The sequence below is a fragment of the Melanerpes formicivorus genome, unplaced genomic scaffold, assembly GCF_026170545.1.
Source record: "Melanerpes formicivorus ecotype bairdi unplaced genomic scaffold, bMelFor1.0.p_v2 SCAF_40, whole genome shotgun sequence".
NCBI classification, from domain to species: Eukaryota; Metazoa; Chordata; class Aves; order Piciformes; family Picidae; genus Melanerpes; species Melanerpes formicivorus.
The window spans coordinates 5,724,523-5,745,031 of record NW_027142392.1 but is presented as its reverse complement, the minus strand read 5'-3'; the positions used below and the strand labels follow the sequence as shown (position 1 = coordinate 5,745,031).

At 38.4% G+C, this 20,509-nt stretch overlaps 1 protein-coding gene across 2 annotated transcripts in view; it reads right to left on the bottom strand.

The window, feature by feature from the left end:
- Positions 1 to 20,509, bottom strand: part of TAF2 (TATA-box binding protein associated factor 2) — a 52,855-nt gene that overhangs the window by 13,478 nt on the left and 18,868 nt on the right. For both annotated transcript variants that reach the window (XM_068158643.1, XM_068158644.1), the window contains exons 11-23: positions 19,213 to 19,348; positions 18,860 to 19,014; positions 17,424 to 17,538; positions 17,213 to 17,322; positions 16,249 to 16,314; positions 14,721 to 14,973; positions 12,217 to 12,357; positions 10,591 to 10,701; positions 9,222 to 9,415; positions 7,882 to 8,021; positions 4,866 to 4,935; positions 2,774 to 2,883; positions 98 to 327 (exon numbers count right to left, since the gene is read on the bottom strand). In XM_068158643.1, the coding sequence (XP_068014744.1) occupies positions 98 to 327; positions 2,774 to 2,883; positions 4,866 to 4,935; positions 7,882 to 8,021; positions 9,222 to 9,415; positions 10,591 to 10,701; positions 12,217 to 12,357; positions 14,721 to 14,973; positions 16,249 to 16,314; positions 17,213 to 17,322; positions 17,424 to 17,538; positions 18,860 to 19,014; positions 19,213 to 19,348 (1,831 nt within the window). The remainder of the gene's footprint in view (positions 1 to 97; positions 328 to 2,773; positions 2,884 to 4,865; positions 4,936 to 7,881; positions 8,022 to 9,221; positions 9,416 to 10,590; positions 10,702 to 12,216; positions 12,358 to 14,720; positions 14,974 to 16,248; positions 16,315 to 17,212; positions 17,323 to 17,423; positions 17,539 to 18,859; positions 19,015 to 19,212; positions 19,349 to 20,509) is intronic.

The following is a 20,509-nucleotide window of genomic DNA, read 5'->3' as shown; positions in this document are numbered from 1 at the left end:
AATGCATGAGGAGCTTGAACACAATACAGAACTAAAACAGCAACCAAAGCAAGGCCTGAGCCAGCTGAAGGGATGTATGCAGATGGTTTGTGCTTACGGTGTTCTGAAATCCTACTGACTGTCCATGATTGTTAGCAATATTCACAGGCTCCTGATTATTTGCAACTGATTCAGGGATAATTGTTGGGTTAAGAACAGCCTTCTTTTCTTTGAGATTCAGAACAAGTCCAAGCTCTGGTAATGGTAAACAAGATGGCCTGCTGAGGCCAAAAAGTGTGAAATAGAGGTCCACAGCACCACATCGCAATCTCCAGTCATGTGAGGTTCCTAAAATCCAAAAGAGATTATTGTTAGGACAGAGATACAACCTTCTCCTCTCTGACAAATAAAATATTTTAAGTGATCTGGATCCATTTGGGAATAATATTTTCTGTGCTTAAGATACACTTCCCTCGTTATTCCTGCCTCTTAACAACTCAAGCTCACCTGCCACCATCTTGTTTAAAAGGAAGACTTTGCTGTTTGGGTTGTAAACTGCCCAAGTTCAGTAGATGAAGAATGGGAAACTAAGTGCTATAATAACATAGTGAAAAAAGGAAAATAATCACATCCATATGCTTTTTTCTTTTTAAAGTTTCACTTTAGGTCTTACTGGCAGACAATTAAATGGAACATTTTATTACCAAATTGGCATCCTGTATCAATGAATTTGGTTGCAATTGCCATGAAATGTAGGAGAAGCCTTAAGTCTGACAAGATTTCTACCTTCTGGAAAATGCACTAATAGACAACACAAACCAACAGTGCACAGACATGCTTTCTGATGTCATTACTATGTCATCTACTTCACTGGACACTCAATTCTTTGATTTGCATTCTTACTGCATATATGTATTCTTACTACAGAAAGCAGCCCTTCTACCCTCTAACAGATCAACACCTGCTCCCAACTTGGTGTTGTCTGCAAATTTATTGATGACAGACTCAATCCCCTCATCCAGATCATCAGTAAAGATATTGAACAGGACAGGGCCCAGAACTGATCCCTAGGGGTCACCACTAGCAACTGGCCTCCCACTCACCACCATTCTCTGGGCACAGCCCTCCAGCTTAAATACAACTGATTACTATGTTTCCCAGCCACCTTTGGAATGTGTGAACATTATCCATTTAATGCATAACACCACAGAAGAAAAAAGAAAAGAAAAAATTACATCTATCAATCAGAGTCTGCTTATGTAAAATGAAAGCAATTCATGATTCTGGAGTCATACAGCTTCAATCCTGGTTATTGTCTTGTCTCACATTAACAAACGTTTTTTCAAGGCACCCTGGAAGTCTACAGTTATCCTTTACAGAAAATAAATCAAAACATTGTATCCTATTGATGCATAAAAGTTTAAGTACTTAAAGCCCCATAAACCATAATAAGAATGTATACCCTATTTGTTACTTGCAAAAGGAGGCAATGGTTGCAAGTAACACTACACACACTCTTCTCTCAAGAAAAATAAAAAACACTCTGATGGGAACATCAAAACTATTTATTTGCTGTGCCTGACACTTGGCACATACTACAAAACTGCACTAGCACTCTCCCCACTTCAGCCCCTGGAGTGTAGACAAACTTTTAAACACTAAAAATTATGATACATAGAGAACAGACAGCCTTCAATGACTCAAAAAGCAATACAAATGTTTATATGTAATCCATTTAGTAATGTGCCCCATGTTTCATAGTTTCATTCAGGGTTGGAAGGGACCACAAGGATCATCTAATTCCAACCCCCCTGCCATGGGCAGGGACACCCCACACTAGATCAGGCTGGCCAGAGCCTCATCCAACCTGCTCTTAAACACCCCCAGGGACGGGGCCTCGACCACCTCCCTGGACAACACATTCCAGGGTCTCACCACTCTCATGGTGAAGAACCTCCTCCTCACATCTAGCCTGAATCTCCCCACCTGTAGCTTCATTCCATTCCCCCTAGTCCTATCCCTATCTGAGATCCTGAGCAGTCCCTCCCCAGCCTTCCTGTAGGCCCCCTTCAGATACTGGAAGGCCACAATTAGGTCACCTCGGAGCCTTCTCTTCTGCAGACTGAACAGCCCCAACTCCTTCAGTCTGTCCTCATGTTAAAGGGACATTTGTCAGTACTGGATAAAATTGCTTCAGTAATGAAAAACAGGTCAATGGTAAAGATGCAAGCTCCCCTCTCATAAGGATCTTTCCTAATCACACAAGGCAAATTGACACATCTCATTTAAATTATCTGTACAAGTGTAATCCTGCTTATATTCTCCCTCAACTAAAGGTGTTTAAGAAGAGACTAGATGAGGCACTTGGTGCCATGGTTTAGTTGATAAGATGGTTCTGGGTGATGGGTTGGACTTGATGCATCCTCCCGAAGGTCTTTTCCAACCTGGTTAATTCTATTCTAAAGCCAGACAAAGAAAAAGGTAACAGACACCACCATTTGAGCAAACACATGCTTTGGACGTGTGGGTCAAAAAAATCATCCTATGTCAAAGTATATCAAAGCACTCTAGAGTAGTAGACAACAGAACGAGAAACACTGAGAATGTTCTGGAGGTATGTGCAGGATATTGAACTTCTGAGACTGAGTTTTCAGTTTCTGTCAAAACTACAGGAACTCTTGGCATATTCTGAACTAAGTCTTTAACACTTAATTAAAATGAAGCACCTTACAATAAAACAAAACAAAAAACCCAACCCAATGAAACAATAAACAAACCAAAAAACCCCAACAACCTGAATTCATTAGTTTCCAAAGCTGATCTACCAAAGCTTCACTACATAATGGGGACTCCATGTTCTTGGTAAAAGGTGGATTCTTAGTCAGCATATCCAGAATCTTATGCCTGAAAAAGAGACAGAGACATCTTTATTATATCCAAATGAACACACTAAGAATACAAAGTCTGCTCAGTTTCAATATTTTTACAAGCTTATACAAACACAGAATTTCTCTCAAATTTTTAACCAATGTTTTACAATTTTACTCTTCTGCCCACAATGTGCACAGACACAGATTTACCATCAGCAATGTAACTTAAAGATGAAAAGTAGAGTGCAAAACAGCACAATTTTTAACAGTTTGGTACAAAATTGTAGGCTACATTATAGTCTTCAGTAAAAATTGCACACTAACTTGATAGTTAGAGGGAAAGAGCAACACTGGCAAGTAACCCCCTTAGATACTGGAGGGTTTTAAGGCCAGGCTGGATGTGGCTCTGGGCAACCTGATCTAGTGTGAGGTGTGTTTGCCCACGGCACGGGGACTGGAACTAGATGATCCTGGAGGTCCCCTCCAACACTGACAATTCTATGATTCTACACTGACATAATAACTTTAAATGCTTATAAGTGATATTAAAAAAACCCAGTGACTTGTACATTTTTTTGGAAAGGAACTTCTTAAGTTACACTGGTGTATACAGATTCTGCACTACCACGTTTGCTTACAGTATTTGCACATTGAGCTAAAATTAGACACATTTCCCCCCATTTTCTTCCTTTAAACTTGGCATAGAATTTTATGAATGAAAAGAATTATTTGATTAATTACTTATTTAACTGTTTTTTCTGTATAGCCAGCCTTCCCCTTGCTGCCTTACACATTTAGTAGAAGAAAGTTTTTGAAGATGTTTTCCCCCCTTTTCTTTTAGGGGAGGCTTACATATTGCACTCAGTTCAAAACTAAAATTCCTCTTTAAAAAGATATAAATGAAATTAAATCTCCCTCTAAGAAACAGAGAACAATTTTACAGCTATGATCCTATGTTGAGGAGAAACTCTAATTATGAGCCTTGATGTTCAAAGGTTTATATACGTGTCCAGAGAAGAGAAGGGCAATGAGGCTGGGGAAGGGTTTGGAGCACAAGTCCTCTGAGGAGAGGCTGAGGGAGCTAGGGTTGCTTAGCCTGGAGGAGAGGAGGCTCAGGGGAGACCTTACTGCTGTCTACAACTGCCTTAAGGGAGGTTGTAGCCAGGTGGGGGTTTGTCTCTTCTCCTGGGCAACCACCAACAGAACCAATAGAACAGTCTCAAGCTGCACCAGGGGAGGTTTAGGCTGGATGTTAGGAAGAAGTTCTTCACAGAAAGAGTGATTGGCCATTGGAATGGGCTGCCCAGGGAGGGGGTGGAGTCACCATCACTGGAGGTGTTTAAGAGGAGACTGGATGAGGCACTTAGTGCCATGGTTTAGTTGATTAGATGGTGTTGGGTGATAGGTTGGACTTGATGATCTCAAAGGCCTTTTCCAACCTGGTTAATTCTATTCTATAATGAATGTGGGTTGGACTCGATGACCTTCAAAGGTCCCTTTCAACCCCTAACATCCTACAATCTTGTGCTAAAATATCCACTCACTCATTGCTGAAAACAATGCTGCAACAGGCAATACTAGAAACTACACCTTATTTTCATGTTGTCCTTTCACCCCATCTACAGTCTAACAATTGCTTTACACTTGCTGTTGGCAAAACATTTGTTTGCCAGTGTCTCAATCTTCCTCTCTTCTACATGTCACAAAGTCTTATTGCCAAATGCAGCATCAGATTTATACACCTTATTTATGATCAGGAAATGACCTCTAACTTCAGAATTCCATCACAGAACATAAAGAGCACAAACAATATGATGGAGAATAAGAACACACTACGTTAATTTTTGAGATGTGAACTGCTGCAATATCAAAATACATTTCAGTTTATATGGAATCAGTTTTGAGAAGAAGTATGAAGCAGTTCAGCATTTGTTCTACTCTAATGATTCCAGCCCAAGAATTTAGTTGGTAGTTTCAGCATTAATAGAAATAGTGGTTCTTTATCAACTCACTAACCTTATGTATGGTACAGGATCATTCTGGACCATAGTAAGCAGCCACTGTAGTTCTTCATAGCTCCTATCAACTGCAAAAAAGAAATAAAATGTCACACAAATACACCTAAACTGGAAGGATTTTGATCAAGACAACCACAAAGAACATACAAAGAATTTGAATTACTGCAACTAAAAAGGAATTTCATTAATTAGAGTGGAAATTCAAAACAGAAGTGTGTGCACAAAACTCCTTCCTGCCTTTATCTTTCAAAGCCCATCAACCTGACATACTAACAGGTAAATACCACTTGTGAGCACTGACTGGGAAGATCACAGAGCAGACGATCAAGCTGACACTGTGTGCTTCCTAGAATTAGTGCATCAAATATCCTTTTAGCAATCAGAAGTATAATATTTTCCCCAGGGAATAGAGAATATACAACACATGCACAGGAAATCTGTGTAAAATTATTATGCAGAAATAGGATAGAATGAGGAAGACTAGAGGGTTCAATCCAAACTTCAAGCATACTTATCTCAGTGCCTTCTTTAGTTTAAGTCATTATACTTCACAATTAGAATGAATTTTGGAAGCTCAGCAGCACATACTTCTGTGAAAGTGCTGCCTGACACTGTTGGAAATGGTATCAGTTTGTTAGGGTAGAATTTAGGTTACATCACAAAATGCCCTGGATTGTCAGAGTAACACTGCAAAACGGAAACACTGCTCCCCAGCTACAAAGATACTTCATACAGTTTTTGCTCGCCTACTCTTCCAGCCTGTCCAGGTCTCTCTGTAAGATGGCTCTCCCTTCCAAAGTGTCCATCTCAACACCCAGTTCAGTGTCATCAGCAAACCTGGTGAAACTGCCCAGATTATTTATGAAAATGCTACCCAGGGGACCCCTACTTGTGACAGGCTGCCATCCCAAGTGAAAAGCATTGATCACCCTCTGAGTGTGGCCCATGACCCAAGTTCCAACCCATCTAACAGACCACCCACCCTGTCTGCATCTTGTCAGCTTGTCTAGGAGAAGGCTGTGGGAAAAGAAAGATGCATTGATTTTCATACTTCTGATAGACATAAAAACAAGGAACTGCTTTCTGAAGTAAAATCCCCCTTGAGATTTTTTCATATTACAAGAGATAATGTACCACTTCCCAACTACAGCAGAGCATCTCCAAGACTCTATACTAACATTAAAGAGATCAGATAACCATGGATATTTATTTAGAATAGTTTGTCATTACCTCTTCTAAATTTGTGACTGCATTGCTGTATACATACAAATACTCATAGTCATGTAACTATCAGAACCTAACTGTAAAAAAGTTAATAAACCCTCTTTACTTCAAGCCAGTTTAGATGAACTGTCCAAGTCATTACATGCAGCCCCATGCATTTTAGTTATCATATCTCTAAAAAGCCTTCACCAGTAACAGCAAAGAAAACAACTTATTCAGTTCCATGGAGAAATTCTTTCCTTTAAAGTAACTTTAAAAAAACAGTAGTGTTATTCCTACCCTGAGAGCTGACAGAAAAACATGGGAGTTCCACACTGTCCCAGAAAATACAGACTTTCCTTTTTATGAAAATTACAGAATCCCTCAGCTTCCTTTACAAGAACTGTTGAAAGACAGCTTTGGCATAAGCAACAGGCATTTGATAGCTGCTGGTTAATATCCAGTATCAACTGAAAACCAGGTAACTGGGAACAATGAAAATCAGACCTCTTGGCAATAGCCAGCCAATCGTTCCTCATTCCAAAGACAGGTTTAGGGATGTGCAAGACAAGTGCTGCTATCTTCTCTATGGGTAGTTGAAGCCAGTTAGTACTCTGAGCTTCTGGATTTACTCCTTAACCAAAAACTTGCCAGTCTTACAGCAGAAGCACAAGCTAACAGTGCGGGAAGGTGCTATTTAAGAAATGATACTAATGACCAGTTAAATAGCAGGTGGTGCTGTGAACTCTACTGACTTTACAGCAGATAGATATTTGCATGCTACCTCTGTATTGGAGAAAAAGCCATTGGCAAGGAGCAAGGCAGTTAGGTACAACAATGCTGTAATCCATCATTTCCAGACCTCACAATGAGCTCAGTCAAAAATTATGTTCAGCTCACTGATTTCTTCAAGTAATCTTTCTACTACTTGTTGCCATTCAAGTTTTACTTTCCTTTAGAGTACTTCAAGCAACTTAGCCTATCTTGCTTGTACAGCAACACATTTGATAAAGCTGTTTTAAAGATGTGCCATATTACTTCACAGTACAAACACTTTCTTATTCAAGCCATAAAAAGGTCAAGAATACAAGGAGAAAACCTTATTTCTATCAGTTTCTTTCCAACGGGTGGGACGAATTAGTGAGATTATTCTAAAGGAAGTGTGCTGATGAGTAAGCTTTCCATTTCCCAGCAATTCTTTCCACTAACACTTTATGAAGGGAGGAACAAAGACGTAGCCTAACAGAGGCACACAGCACCAGCAGAGATCTGAATTCACAAAATTAATCACAGAATGGTTTGGGCCAGAAGGGACCTTAAAGATCATCTGGTCCTAAACCCCCTGTCATGGGCTGGGACACCTGCTGCTAGACCAGGTTGCTGAAAGCTCCACTAACCTCACCTTGAACACTTCCAGGGACAGGGTATCCTCTGGGCAGCTCCTTCTAGTGCCTCAGCACTATTACTGTGAAGAACTCCTTCCTTAGTATAATCTAAATCTACCCTCTTTCCATTTAAATCCACTACCTTCTGTTCTATCACTAAATGCCTTTGTTAAGAAGCCCCTCTGCAGCTTTCTGTGTGACAGTCTGCTTGCATTCTGTACATCCAAATTCCACCAGACACATTCAAAGACTCCAATTGCCTTAAAATCCTCCACTGTTGATCTCATTTGAGATGGACAGAATGGACAGCAGTAAGATCAAAACAATAAAGCCCTCACAGAAGTGAGAAAACAGTTATTCAGGCAGAGCACTACATTTTTCTACTACATCACAAAGGTGTCGAAATACTTGAAAACCAAAAAGTACCTTTTGTATAATCAACGACAGCCTCCAGTGCTGCTATTCGGACATCTACAAAGTGTCCATATTCTGCATATGACTTGAAGAGAGCAGGATCACTTGGGACATGACCATTCTTCTGAAGCACTCGAATAGCTTTTAAACAGCTATATGGCAGAGAGAGGAAATTTACACTAGGTGTACAGAATGCCAGGTAAGAATACAATTACTTTCTGCAAATCAGGCAGTGCGTTCTTTCTAGAATTACATTATCCAAACAAACATGTTACTTTCAGAGCATTAACACATGACTCACTTCAATTCTGAATGAGGCTGAAACACAATCAGAATTCCCCATTCTGTCTAAGTCATTGTTTGGTTTCAGTACACTTGTGTTAACTTACAGAGGAAACACAGCTCAGGTTATGCTGTGCGCTCTACAGGTACTATTACAAGGCTACCTTTACTGGTCGATGGTAGGCTGAACATGAGCCTGCAGTGTGCCCAGGCAGCCAGGAGGGCCAATGGCATCCTGGCCTGCATCAGGAACAGTGTGGCCAGCAGGAGCAGGGAGGTCATTCTGCCCCTGTACACTGCACTGGTTAGGCTGCACCTCGAGTACTGTGTCCAGTTCAGGGCCCCTCAGTTTAGGAAGGATGTTGACTTGCTGGAACATGTCCAGAGAAGGGCAACGAAGATGGTGAGGGGTTTGGAACACAAGCCCTATGAGGAAAGGCTGAGGGAGCTGGGGTTGCTTAGCCTGGAGAAGAGGTTGCTTAACCTGAAGGGAGGTTGAAGACAGGCAGAGGTTGGTCTCTTCTCCCAGGCAGCCAGCACCAGAACAAGAGGACACAGTCTCAGGCTGCACCAGGGGAGGTTTAGGCTGGATGTTAGGAAGAAGTTCTATACAGAGAAAGTGATTGCCCATTGGCATAGGCTGCCCGGGGAGGTGGTGGAGTCACCATCATTGGAGGTGTTCAGGAGGAGACTTGATGGGGTGCTTGGTGCCATGGTTGAGTTGTTTAGGTGGGTTGGATTGGTTGATAGGTTGGACGCAATGATCTTGGAGGTCTCTTCCAACCTGGTTTATTCTATTCTATTTGTAAAGAGGCATAAGCATGAACAACTTATGCCTGCTAACAAATAGTCTACACTAATAGAAATTAATGTTGAAAGAAAAAAAAACAATCAAACCAAAATTGCACTATGAGCTTTTGGAAATTAGATGGAAGCTGGCATTTAAGGTCCAGAGACAGAAGATACAATCTCAAATACTAAAGGTGAAAAACCAACCAACCAACAACAAAAAAAACCCCAGCATTTATGTGTCTGCTCTCCTCAAGTGCAGAACAATTATTAAACCACACCTGACTGTAATGGTATGCCTGTAGCTGGGAAGAAGCTTCTCCATGTTTAGGAAACGAGTTATTTCCTCAAGAATAAGTCGAACGTCAGGATTTAAGTTATCCAGTGTTCGAACTTCATTGTTCACACTGACTGCAGGAGTTACAGAGTTGGCTAGGGCATCGATCAGCTCAGCACGGTAGTAGTTGTCTGAAAACTAGACAAAAACAGCAAGTAAAAGTCAGGAAGTGTCGAAGCACTGTTACAGAACAAGATCTTAGAACAAAAACCATGTGAGAAATTGCATGAAAGAGCAACACAGGAATAAATTTAATCTGAAAAAGGATTTGAGAGTGATTGAGCAAACACACACGTTATCAATCATTAACCTTCACTCTGTAAGACAAGCATATTAATGGCTCTACATTGTTTTATGAAAGTGGAAAAATCAGGCATTGCAAATTCTCCAGATACAGCAAAGAAAAGCCCTTATTTCTAAATGCGAGCATCTAGAACTACCTGTTTCTATATTCAGTATCAAAGTCATCAAGGTTAATCAAGGTAGGATTTCTCCTTTGGTGGTGGGGAGATGTTAGCACAACTCACCACAATCTACAACTACCAGTGCTTGCATTTACTCAGTTTCAGTAATCTTGCAGCTAGTGCCCTGTTACAGTATGTGTTTCACACAGGAAAGGGACGCCTAAGACACTTCACATTTGTTCCACTTAACTTGGGGTATTTAACTGGAACGACTGTACTAGGCTCTTAGCAGTTGTAGCCAGAAAGATGTAATCTTGTATAATTTCATGATATTAAAGGTCACCTCATCACCCTTCAGAGGTGGTCTGTGTGGAAAGGAAATTTATATGACAACAGTTACAATTCAGATGCTTCAATTTAGTGATGAACAGTATTACTCTGTGTTTCAGCTGTTCTTCAACTAGATGAAGACAATCCAATTCTATGTGCTAGAGCTGACATTCAGAACCCACAATCAGTCCTATATATCTTTGAAAGATGTTACTTCCTTTCCTTGCTCTTTCAAATATTCCTCTCAAGGTCATAAAAAATCAGCTTAGCTTTCCATGCTACATAGCCTCATGCACATGGGTCTAGAATGAAAAAGAACAAAGTAAAAAGAGTATGTCTGCAAATGAAGACAGGCAGGTCCTTAGTAAGGCAATAAGCACAAAGAGCTTTGAAACATCCAAAAATGCTGCCATAAAAATGTCAGTTACAGAACATTCTGTTTAGTTTAGTGTATCACTTTTTCAACAACTCTCCTAGGCATTTATTTACATTAGTGGCATAAACCATCATGCAGTATATTAACCAAGACTCTTTTCAACAAAAAAAAAAGTGAAAGATTAAAAGAAACACATTCTTTACCTTATTCTTCCTGTTATCGTTGTACTTGATCAAATCCAAAATAAACATTAAAACCTCCTTAGGACAGAGGTTGTGAACATCTCTCAGAAGGGCCATGGCAACAGGCATAGTCTGTGTAATAAAATGAATACTAACATCATTCTTGCATTAGTGCAATGGTAGTTGCACCCTGGAGAGAACTACGCTCTGAAAATGACCAGTGAGCAACTTTACAAGAGCGGATCTCTGATAAATGCTTTCTGAAAGTCATACCATGTGCTATATCATTTTCAGATCAAACTATGTAACTAATGCTCAATTATCAGTCATAGTGTAGAAATTCGAGGCCTCTGTATATCCAAGAAAATGCTCTCAAATCAAAGCACTATTAAAAAAGGCAACAAATTAAAAATGTAAAATAATGAAACACAGAAACCTACAATGGAAGTAATTCTGAGACAGACACTGGATTTGGGTGCTTTCATGTGAAGGTGAAGCTGCCATTACCACTGAGAGGTACAGTTCCAATACAGTCACTGAAGACTGAAGAATTACTGGCCAGGTAGATGTTAGCCTAATTACATATTTGTTTTAGAATGAGCTAAGCAGTAGGCTCCATTCACATACATTTAAGAGTCTTCCTATAGATCTGTAAACTTGGGACAAGAAATTAAAAGGGAAAAAAATTGTAGGGAAGGAACAATGACAACAAGACAAGACAAATACAAAATCACCAGGAAAGATATGTGGGCAGAAAGATGAAGCAGCTTTGGACTAAGAAAACCAAATGTGAGCTTTCTCCATAACCAGGAATGTGAAATCTGTGACATTTAATAATATATAATTACAAACTGAATCTTGAGATAAAACTATTCCAACTAATTTTATTATTCACTGAACAACCAACAAATGTAGATTCTAATAAAAAACTCTGCATTAATATCAAAATAAGCTGTAGCAACACATGATGTTGACAATAAAAAGGGGAGGGCAAGGAGGATGACAGTGCTTTGAACTAAAAAGCAGACCAGTTTAAAGTATTATTTGGGATTTTATTTGCAGTGTGATATCCTTGCCATTGACTAAGACAGGTGCTGAATTCACCTAAAAAATGAGTAGCTTTGTTACTGTGTAATAAATTCTATTTAATAACAAGCTCACAATTATTAAGTGTACTCCATTCCTCTGAAGAAACTGCTAATTTAACTTCAGTTACTCAGAAAAAGTTGATATAATTCTTTTAACTGATTTCTGAGTCAGACAGAATAGATGGGTGCCATATGAAAAAAAAGAACTAGTCCATTTAGATTTTTAATGTCAGGATAAACCAGGATTTTATCATAGTATCAGTCAGGGTTGGAAAGGGACCACAAGGATCATCTAGTTCCAAACCCCCTGCCATGGGCAGGGACACCCCACACTAGATCAGCCTGGCCAGAGCCTCATCCAGCCTGCTCTTAAACACCTCCAGGGACGGCACCCCAACCACCTCCCTGGACAATCCATTCCAGGGCTTCACCACTCTCATGGTGAAGAACTTCCTCCTCACATCCAGCATGTTCCTGCTGTTGTCAACCACAGAGATAATTTTTGTATTTTGGTAATTCTCTTAAAAAAGTTTGGGGAAAAAAAAAACCAAGAATTTACCTTTTGCAGAAAGTAGCTTTGAAAGTTCATGAAGTTGTTGGTCTTCACAATGTTTGGACAGGTCTTACAACAAAACATTCGGGTAAAGAGTGACTTCATGGCTGGTGGTCCTGTCCATGTACTTACCATGGAATTTGCAATCTGTGCAATTAGAGGGGAAGGCAAATTGTATTAACATCACCTCTTAAATTTAGTTTGGCTATACAAAAATACACATTTCTTATAATCAAAAAAGGTAACTGCCAAGAACATATTGTCCTTCAAATAGATACGTTTTCGTTGGGGTAATATTCTAGCTAGGTTTTCACTGTCCTCCCCAAAACATGTTCTCTACATTAAAAGTGTATTTTATGAAAGTCATTACACTTGGAAGATGCTACAACTAATTATCCTTCCATGATAAATGTCTGTTCCTAATTATTTTCTCTTTTAAATTTTAGAAGCAAATTCTGTGTTTACTAAGCCAACTTTTCTGACTCCACAGATGCCAGTGATGGAAGAGGGTTTTGCAATACCAATTTCCCAAATTTACTCCGTCAGTAACCTCAGCCTAGACTTTAAGAAGGGCTCAATCACTCTAGGACTAAAACACCACCCCTAAAGTGAAAGGCCAGTCAGCTACCTCTATCTAACTTTAACTGTAATTCATAGAGAGACTGTGCAGCAAGACAAATTTTTTGCTCTAAAGTCTGTTTTGGTGGAAGGTGGTAAGGCTCCACAAATGCAAAACTACTTTGGTATCTTCCCAGCATCCCAGATTTCATATGTTTGCTGTATGGAACAATAAAAACCTGCAGAGAAGAACACCTCAGCCTGATGACAGATTGAACCCGGTGATAGATTGTCTCTCTGTGTGAACAAATAAATGGGGCCAAGCACCCTAAATATCTAGCAGGAGTTTCCATCAGTACAGACTCACCACAAACTAAGTAAAAAAATCTTTTCACACAGAACAAAATTATTTCAATTATTTCCTTCTAAATTATGTAGCTTGTTTCAAAGGGTACTACTTAGGCAATAAGAGAAAGAAAAGAAAGAGGCTCTCTGAAGATAGGTAGCAATCCATTTCACCCTTGCTTTTATGTAAGATGGGTGCTTTATTACTGAAAACCATTTCCTTACTTTTCTCAAAGGAACATCAGAGTGAGAAAATATTGTGGTCAAACTGGCTGATCCCTTTGCAGTAACTGAAGTCTTTGAACTAAAAAAATGCAGGTACAGCTTTTTCTCTAAGGTACATAATGGCTGTACCTGCAGAGGAAGTTTAATCCCCAAAACTGCTTAGAAAGCATGATGATGAAAAGAAAATAATTGCGTATGTGAAATTTATGCAACAATGTAAAAATACAACTCAACCAACAAAATAGTCTCCAAGTTTACCATATTTAGAAGATATTCACCATTCCATTAAAATGGAGATATAAATGCTGACACATTTTAAAACTACTTATTTTTTGCTTTTGCAAAATCCATAGATGGACACCAGTATCTTCAAGTTAAATCAACAGTAGTTACATTATCATCTTCTAGTATTTTTTTGTCTTATACTCTGTTCTGACTCATTTCAACTTCCCATTAAATAGTGAGAAAATACAAGTTTTCTACTTATTCTATTGACAGAACACACACTCAGAATTAAATGTATTTGCACATTTTCCACGGCATAATGCAAATAACCTGTCTGGTGTTATTTCTACTCAAAAAGATGTGAGGTACACCTGCATCCTTTGGTTCAGTGTAACTTAAAAAACATAAAGGCCTAAAATGTAAATGCTATACACAGTTATGAAACCCCTCCATGTTTAGGGGCATGGCAGGAGGTGGGATCCAACAGAAAGCAAGCTAAATGCCAATAATCTGGACTCCACACATTGTCAGTAAGTATGCCTTTATATCCATAAAAGGACGTTGACAACATGCTTATACTTCTGTGTTTCCTCTCAGTGGTTTCATAGAGCTCTCCAATTTTGTTTCTTAATGTGAATTTCAGGTTTAAAGAATAAAGATCTTGCCTTTTGAAGGCAATTATCTGACTTCTTGATGTTTAATAGCAGAAAAACCTGGTATTTATTTTGTGCCCCTATTCAATCTGAAACTATATAGAGCCACAATCTGTATTCACTGAGATGAATTTCAGCACTTCAGAGTTCTCAATATACAGGCCAAGGAACTTCCCAGTAAAATAAAGAAAACCTCACTTTGGCTCTGAAAAAATGAAAAAAAAGGCTTTTATTTCTGCCATTTAATGAAATCTGGAAATATCCCTTGTGGTTTTCATGTCTGACATCTCAATTTTGACAATTATGAAAGCCGCCTGCAGTCTCCATTTACAGACTAAAATAATACGGCTTTCCTTTCAAATCAGTCACGTCAAAATACTTGGCAAACACTTTTAAGAAGCTAAATATCAAACCAGTTTAAGAACTGTGATGAGTTTTGACCCATTTTCAAGCGTTTACCACGTCTGTCAGAATTCTTCCCTTACTCCACCCAGACGACCTCACCTTTGCAAGGCAGAAGCAGGCCAGCATTCTCACTCTGTAGAAGCATTGTTCCTGCTCCAGTATATCGGTCAGTGCAAGCCGTGACGCTGGGGTAGGGAACTTTTCCAGTGCCAGAATGGCTTCTTCCTGTGCAACCACATCTCTCTCATACCGAAGCTGATACTGCCACATGAAATCAGACTGTTCAAATTCTACCTTCCTCAGTACTGACATATCAGGGTCTATTCTTATCCAGAGCAAAGGGGAATCAGCACTAAAACAGACATGAAAAAAAATTAATAGCTTACAACATTTCAAGACTATTCAGAAGATGCTCTAAATCGTTATGAGTGAAAGTATTTACATTCAATGAACCATAGAAGAATCTAAGTTAAGAGGAGGACTTCAGAGAGTCACTTAGGGCGACCTCCTGCATCTAGGATGGCAAACCTATAGTCTCCCAGGACAACCAGTTCAAATCTCTAACATTTCACAGGGCACACAGTGGTTTAGTATTTTTAACCTACAAATCTGAGTTCATGGTAAATTACTGTGTAACTTCAATATATTTCTGTATACATCTATTGAATATTTAGAACTACTGTCCTGACAGTAGCTAAACATGAAAGGACAGTGAATAGGAGACTGCATATGCCAGATTCAGAAGAGTAGAAAAGAGTTAACATTATCATATATGCTTGGAGCAGAGGAATCCAGACTGGACAGAAGAACAACAGCATTGCAGATCACAAGGTTAGCAGATAAAGTATGATTGACTAGTATAAAATCACATAGCAACTCAAATCTAGTTTTAAGAAGTTTCAATTCAATGTAATGCAATAGCTGCCTGAACATAATTGATCAGGACTAATCACAAATATTTATGCTAATTGAAGAAGAATCACCACCAGTTTTTAAGAGCAGATTATTTACTTCCCTCAGCAAACAAACAAGTTACCAACATTTTCAGTATTTTTGAGAGTACCCCTGGCTCCAGCTCAGGAAGAGTAAGGCAAGTATTTAAATTGAGCAAGAATTTGCTTCCAAAGAGCTAAGCAGTCCCAACTGAATGCCAGTATGAGTTTCAGTACAAAGCATTTAATCGCTTCTTTTCAATCTACAAGGATTTTTTCCTAATTAACCACAGATTTCAGGAACTCCTCTTAGTGCCAGTTAAATGGTCTTCAAGGTCCAACAAAAATTGCTCTTACTTTGTTTCAAGCAAATTCTTGTTTGCATTCTGTTTATAAAGTAAGCTGAAAGATATAATCAAAAATGTGTAAGAAAATGAAGTAATTTGTTGTATCAACTTATCATGCCTCAGATTTTTTAGAAAACTGATCAGAAGTAGTAGTAGTTGACCCATACATTTTACACTCTGCCAACATTTTCCCTGCTGCAGAAGAAAAGCAAAGCAATGTGGTACAGTCTTGAAATTTGCCAGTCATATAATGAAGCACGTTACTATCAAACCACTCAAAATAACTTGCTTTAGACAAGGGGAACATGGCTCAGACTCACAATGAGAAACTACCACAAGATAACTTACTCCATAGCAGAAAGGTCCATGTCCACCTCTTCTCCATTCATCAGTGGAATCTTCTTCTTCTTGTTTCTATTAAAAAAGAAGAGAAAACAGGAAAAAAAAAAGGCATTAATTATTGTACTAGCAAAAATACATTTATAAATGAAGTTTTAGCCTGTGAAAGCACTCTCTTGTGTATTTCATCACACCAAAAAGTAATGCATTCTCCAGCAAAAAATATTTGCAGAGTTGAGCTGTGCATCAGTTCTGCTCAAATGATAATCACCAATACTTTACATTGGTTTAAACTCAGCATTTTCACAACAAGCATACAACCTTGAGAAGCAGAGGTCAAAGTAGGACAATAAAATGCATAAGGAAAATAAGAGAATCTATTTGGAAAACTGTTACTTTTCTTGTTCATTAGATTTAGAAAATAGCTGTGGCACTCTAGTTCTAGAAAGCTATGCAATTGCTTCATTCATGCATCTTCACTTCAGTTATTCCTCTGGACTATATTTGTCTTCCCCCTAATTTGGCTTTCCCATTAAAAGGCATTTAAGCTTGCTCTACGTAAGTATGTTGTTTATAAAACTTCTATGAAATCACTTATAGTTAACAACTGCATATAAAATATAAGGTTTCTTGCTGCCCATAAACAGTAGTAAATTCTGATTTCTCCCATTCACTGCAGCACAAGTAAATCTGATTCAGTATGATTAAGAAAACAGAAACATCAAACTTGCAAAAAGTATACAGAATCATAGAATCAGTCAGGGTTGGAACGGACCACAATGATCATCTAGTTCCAACCCCCCTGCCATGGGCAGGGACACCTCACACTAGATCAGGCTGGCCAGAGCCTCATCCAGCCTGGTCTTAAACACCTCCAGGGATAGGGCCTCAACCATGTATTTATCATCAAATGCACTACAGGTTTTCATATACCCATACTAAAAGTACTTGCAGATTGCAATGTAGTTCTTACCTTCTGCTTTTAGAATGGCAAGGTATGTCATGTTTAAGACTATTTTCTTCAATCTGCAGGGTATGGTTGAATGATCCATCAAGTTCTTGCACTGTCACTTTAAGAGGACCCTTCAAGTTCACAAGATTTTGTTATCAGCATTAAAATGATGCTTATTAATGTATTTATCATGCTTGTACCATGCAGGTAAAATATGGAAAATTGACCTTACCACATATTTCTGTGTCCCAGGAGATGTGTAGTCTTGCTTTATTTCCAATTCCAACACATTGCGTTTTCTATTAAATGCAAAGCTACCATAAAACTTCACCACTCCACTCTGGTCCCTAATGAGCAGTATAGGAATTCTAATGAACAGTGCAGTAGTTATAAACAAACATAATTCTTGATACTTTAATTCTTCACCCTTTCTGTATGCTTCTTCATTCCCATAGTCCCCCACCTCAAGAAAATCAGGAAAATGCAAGCACTTACATTTGTTCATTCGTGCGCTTCTAAAGAAGTCTCTGACACTGTAAAAATCTATCACAGGTGCAACAGTGCTTGAAGCACAGTAGGGAGGTTGCAACCACAGGATTAAGCCCAATTTATAGTTAACAGGATGTGCCTTAGGGCCAACGTCCACAGCAGCTGAAAAATCCCCAGATCTGAGTTACAGTTCTTCCTTGCTTACAGAACAGATGTAGTTAAGATTCACCCCGCTCAGGGTAACTACCATCTGGTAAAGCTGACACTTAGCTGTGTCAAGTAGTTGAAGAAAATAGGGTTGTAGATGTCTATATATTCACACTGCAGCTATATCTAAGTATGGAAATTAGAATAACACATATTTATACTTTATGAATAGTTTGATGTAGATAAAATTCTAAGTTCTCATATTACTCTATAAATATTAATTATGCAGTGAGATATTGCAATGCATGAACATTATTAAGTAAGCTCAAATAAGAAGCCTAAATACTTGCTTTTGTATGGTATGGTAGAGTTTTGCTGCAGTCCTGGATTACTTTAGTTTGCAGCCATGTTAATGAAAAATACCAATTAAACCTGTCAAATGAAGCAAATTCAAATTTACCCTAACCCAAATCCAAAATAAGAAATCTTCTTCCTTAATATCACTAAAATTTAAAGACTACACACACAGATTTTTATTTTACCTGAAATGGTAATATTAACACAAGCTACCAAGATACTAAATGTCAATGTATTTTAAAATTATCAGTCTGCACTTTAGGTTACTCATTTCATGGTGATTTACTGGAAATAACATCTTAAAATGCAGCAGACTATAGCATTTTCCATGTCAGACTTCAGCATATTTCTATGGGCAGTGTCCTCTGGAATCCCTCTAGTATAATTTGGCCTTGAATTCCAGCAGAGTTCTTGTGCTTCTTTCAAAGCAAAACTTAAAATAATGAAATTCCTCCTAGTAGAGAACACATGAAAAAGCCAGTGTACTACGAATGGCCACAAAAGGAGTTCACAGTGAACCTGTGGCTCACATATGTATCTAAACCAAAGAATAATGTTCTTAACTGTTTTAAGCAAAGATATTTCATACCTTTCTTCACATTCCTTTAACAGTGCCAATTAAAAAACAAACTCATTCTCCATACTAACAATTCAGACTAAGAATAGAAAGGATACACCCACTGCTTTATTAAAGGTTGGATGTCTTTGCCAGAGACATTGGAGATAGATTTCAAAAACCCAGATGTGGAAACAAGCATCTGACTCCACATGTGTGACTGGAACTTCTGAGATGAAGCAGTGCTGGCCAGACTCAACAACTTGTTGAAAACCTAGAAGGATAAAAAGTTATTACTTTAACTAAATATTTCAACATATAAAACAAGCTTTTCTGTTTAGTTACAACTAAAGTGTGATAAATGGGATACTACAATGACCTGTTTTGTTATTCCTTAAAATCCATTTAGTGAATAGAAATGAAACTAACAAGAAAAAGTTGGTTATAGTCACATAATCATTTAAATACTTACCTGTAACATGAACTCCATGCTAATTCTGTTCTCAATCAGTCTCATAACAAGATGTGCTTTACACTGGAACATAGTGTAATATTCCCAGGAAAGTGTGTGAGGGTGTTTGATAGAAAAATGCAAATGTGATGCAGGGCTGAAAAATAAAAAATACAGGTCTTTATTTTGCATTAGATGGTACAAAACCTGAAATGTATCTCAGGAACCAAGATTATAACTACACCATCTGTTAATTTAGGTTCCCTTCTATTGCTTTACAGTTCTAAATTATGACATGCTTAAAATCACTGTACATTTGTACAGAAAGGTGACATGGGTGTAGGGATCCAGAACAGATCAAGTTCTGTAGAGAGGATAAGGGCAGGTAATACATGTTGGGTATTCCTGTAAAGACAGTAGTAGCAGCAGCAACCAAAGCACGTAATCTGTGACTTGAGTCCAGAAGTTACTTGTGAATGAACATTTCCCCTGCTCTACTTCCATTTAAACTGACTGTACATAATGTTTTATAATTGCAGCATTGATTTAAACAAAGAAAAGTAATAGTTGTAAAATTCACTGCAGACTTTCATGTGATAAGCCCAAAGGATCGCTTGTTTTTGTCTTAGTTATAAATTTGATGCTTTCAATACTCTGGCAAACTGCTATCTTCTAAATCAGACAACATGCCAAGGAAGACTAGGCAGAGCTCCATGTGACAGCTGCCATGCTGTTTTTCATAACTTGAACTGTGTTCACACATACCTTTCACGTCTATAAGCAAAATATTTAAAATAGTTTAAGTTCATTTCATATCAGAGGAGAAACAAATGGTGAAACCCTGAATCTTCTAAAAACAGAACTGATTTCTGGATAGCCTTAGTGTCTCTAGAGCAATAAAACCACCAAAACACTTAATCTTGACGAGCTTTAACATTTTCTCCCCCAACTCTTGCATTTCAGAACACAAACATTTTGACCTATATCCCAGTTTCAAAGTAGAAAAGTAACTTTAATAATGTAATTCTCAAAAAGAGTAAGACTTTTTAGCCCCCTTTAAAATTGAGAAGTGGAGATAATTAGAAATCTGGCACGATTTTATTGATGAATCAAGACATCAGCCACTGTATTTTGCTGTGCTGTGTTTTTTCTTCTAGGTTTTTTCCCTAGGACATTTGAGTTTTCCATGAATGAATAACAAACATCTAAAGAAACTGGACCCACACTATGTCAGGCCAACTCCTTAAGAAGTGGGAATCCAGGATTGTTTTATGCTGGTTGGTGGAGAATTGAAAACTGTCCATTTCAACACAGAAAA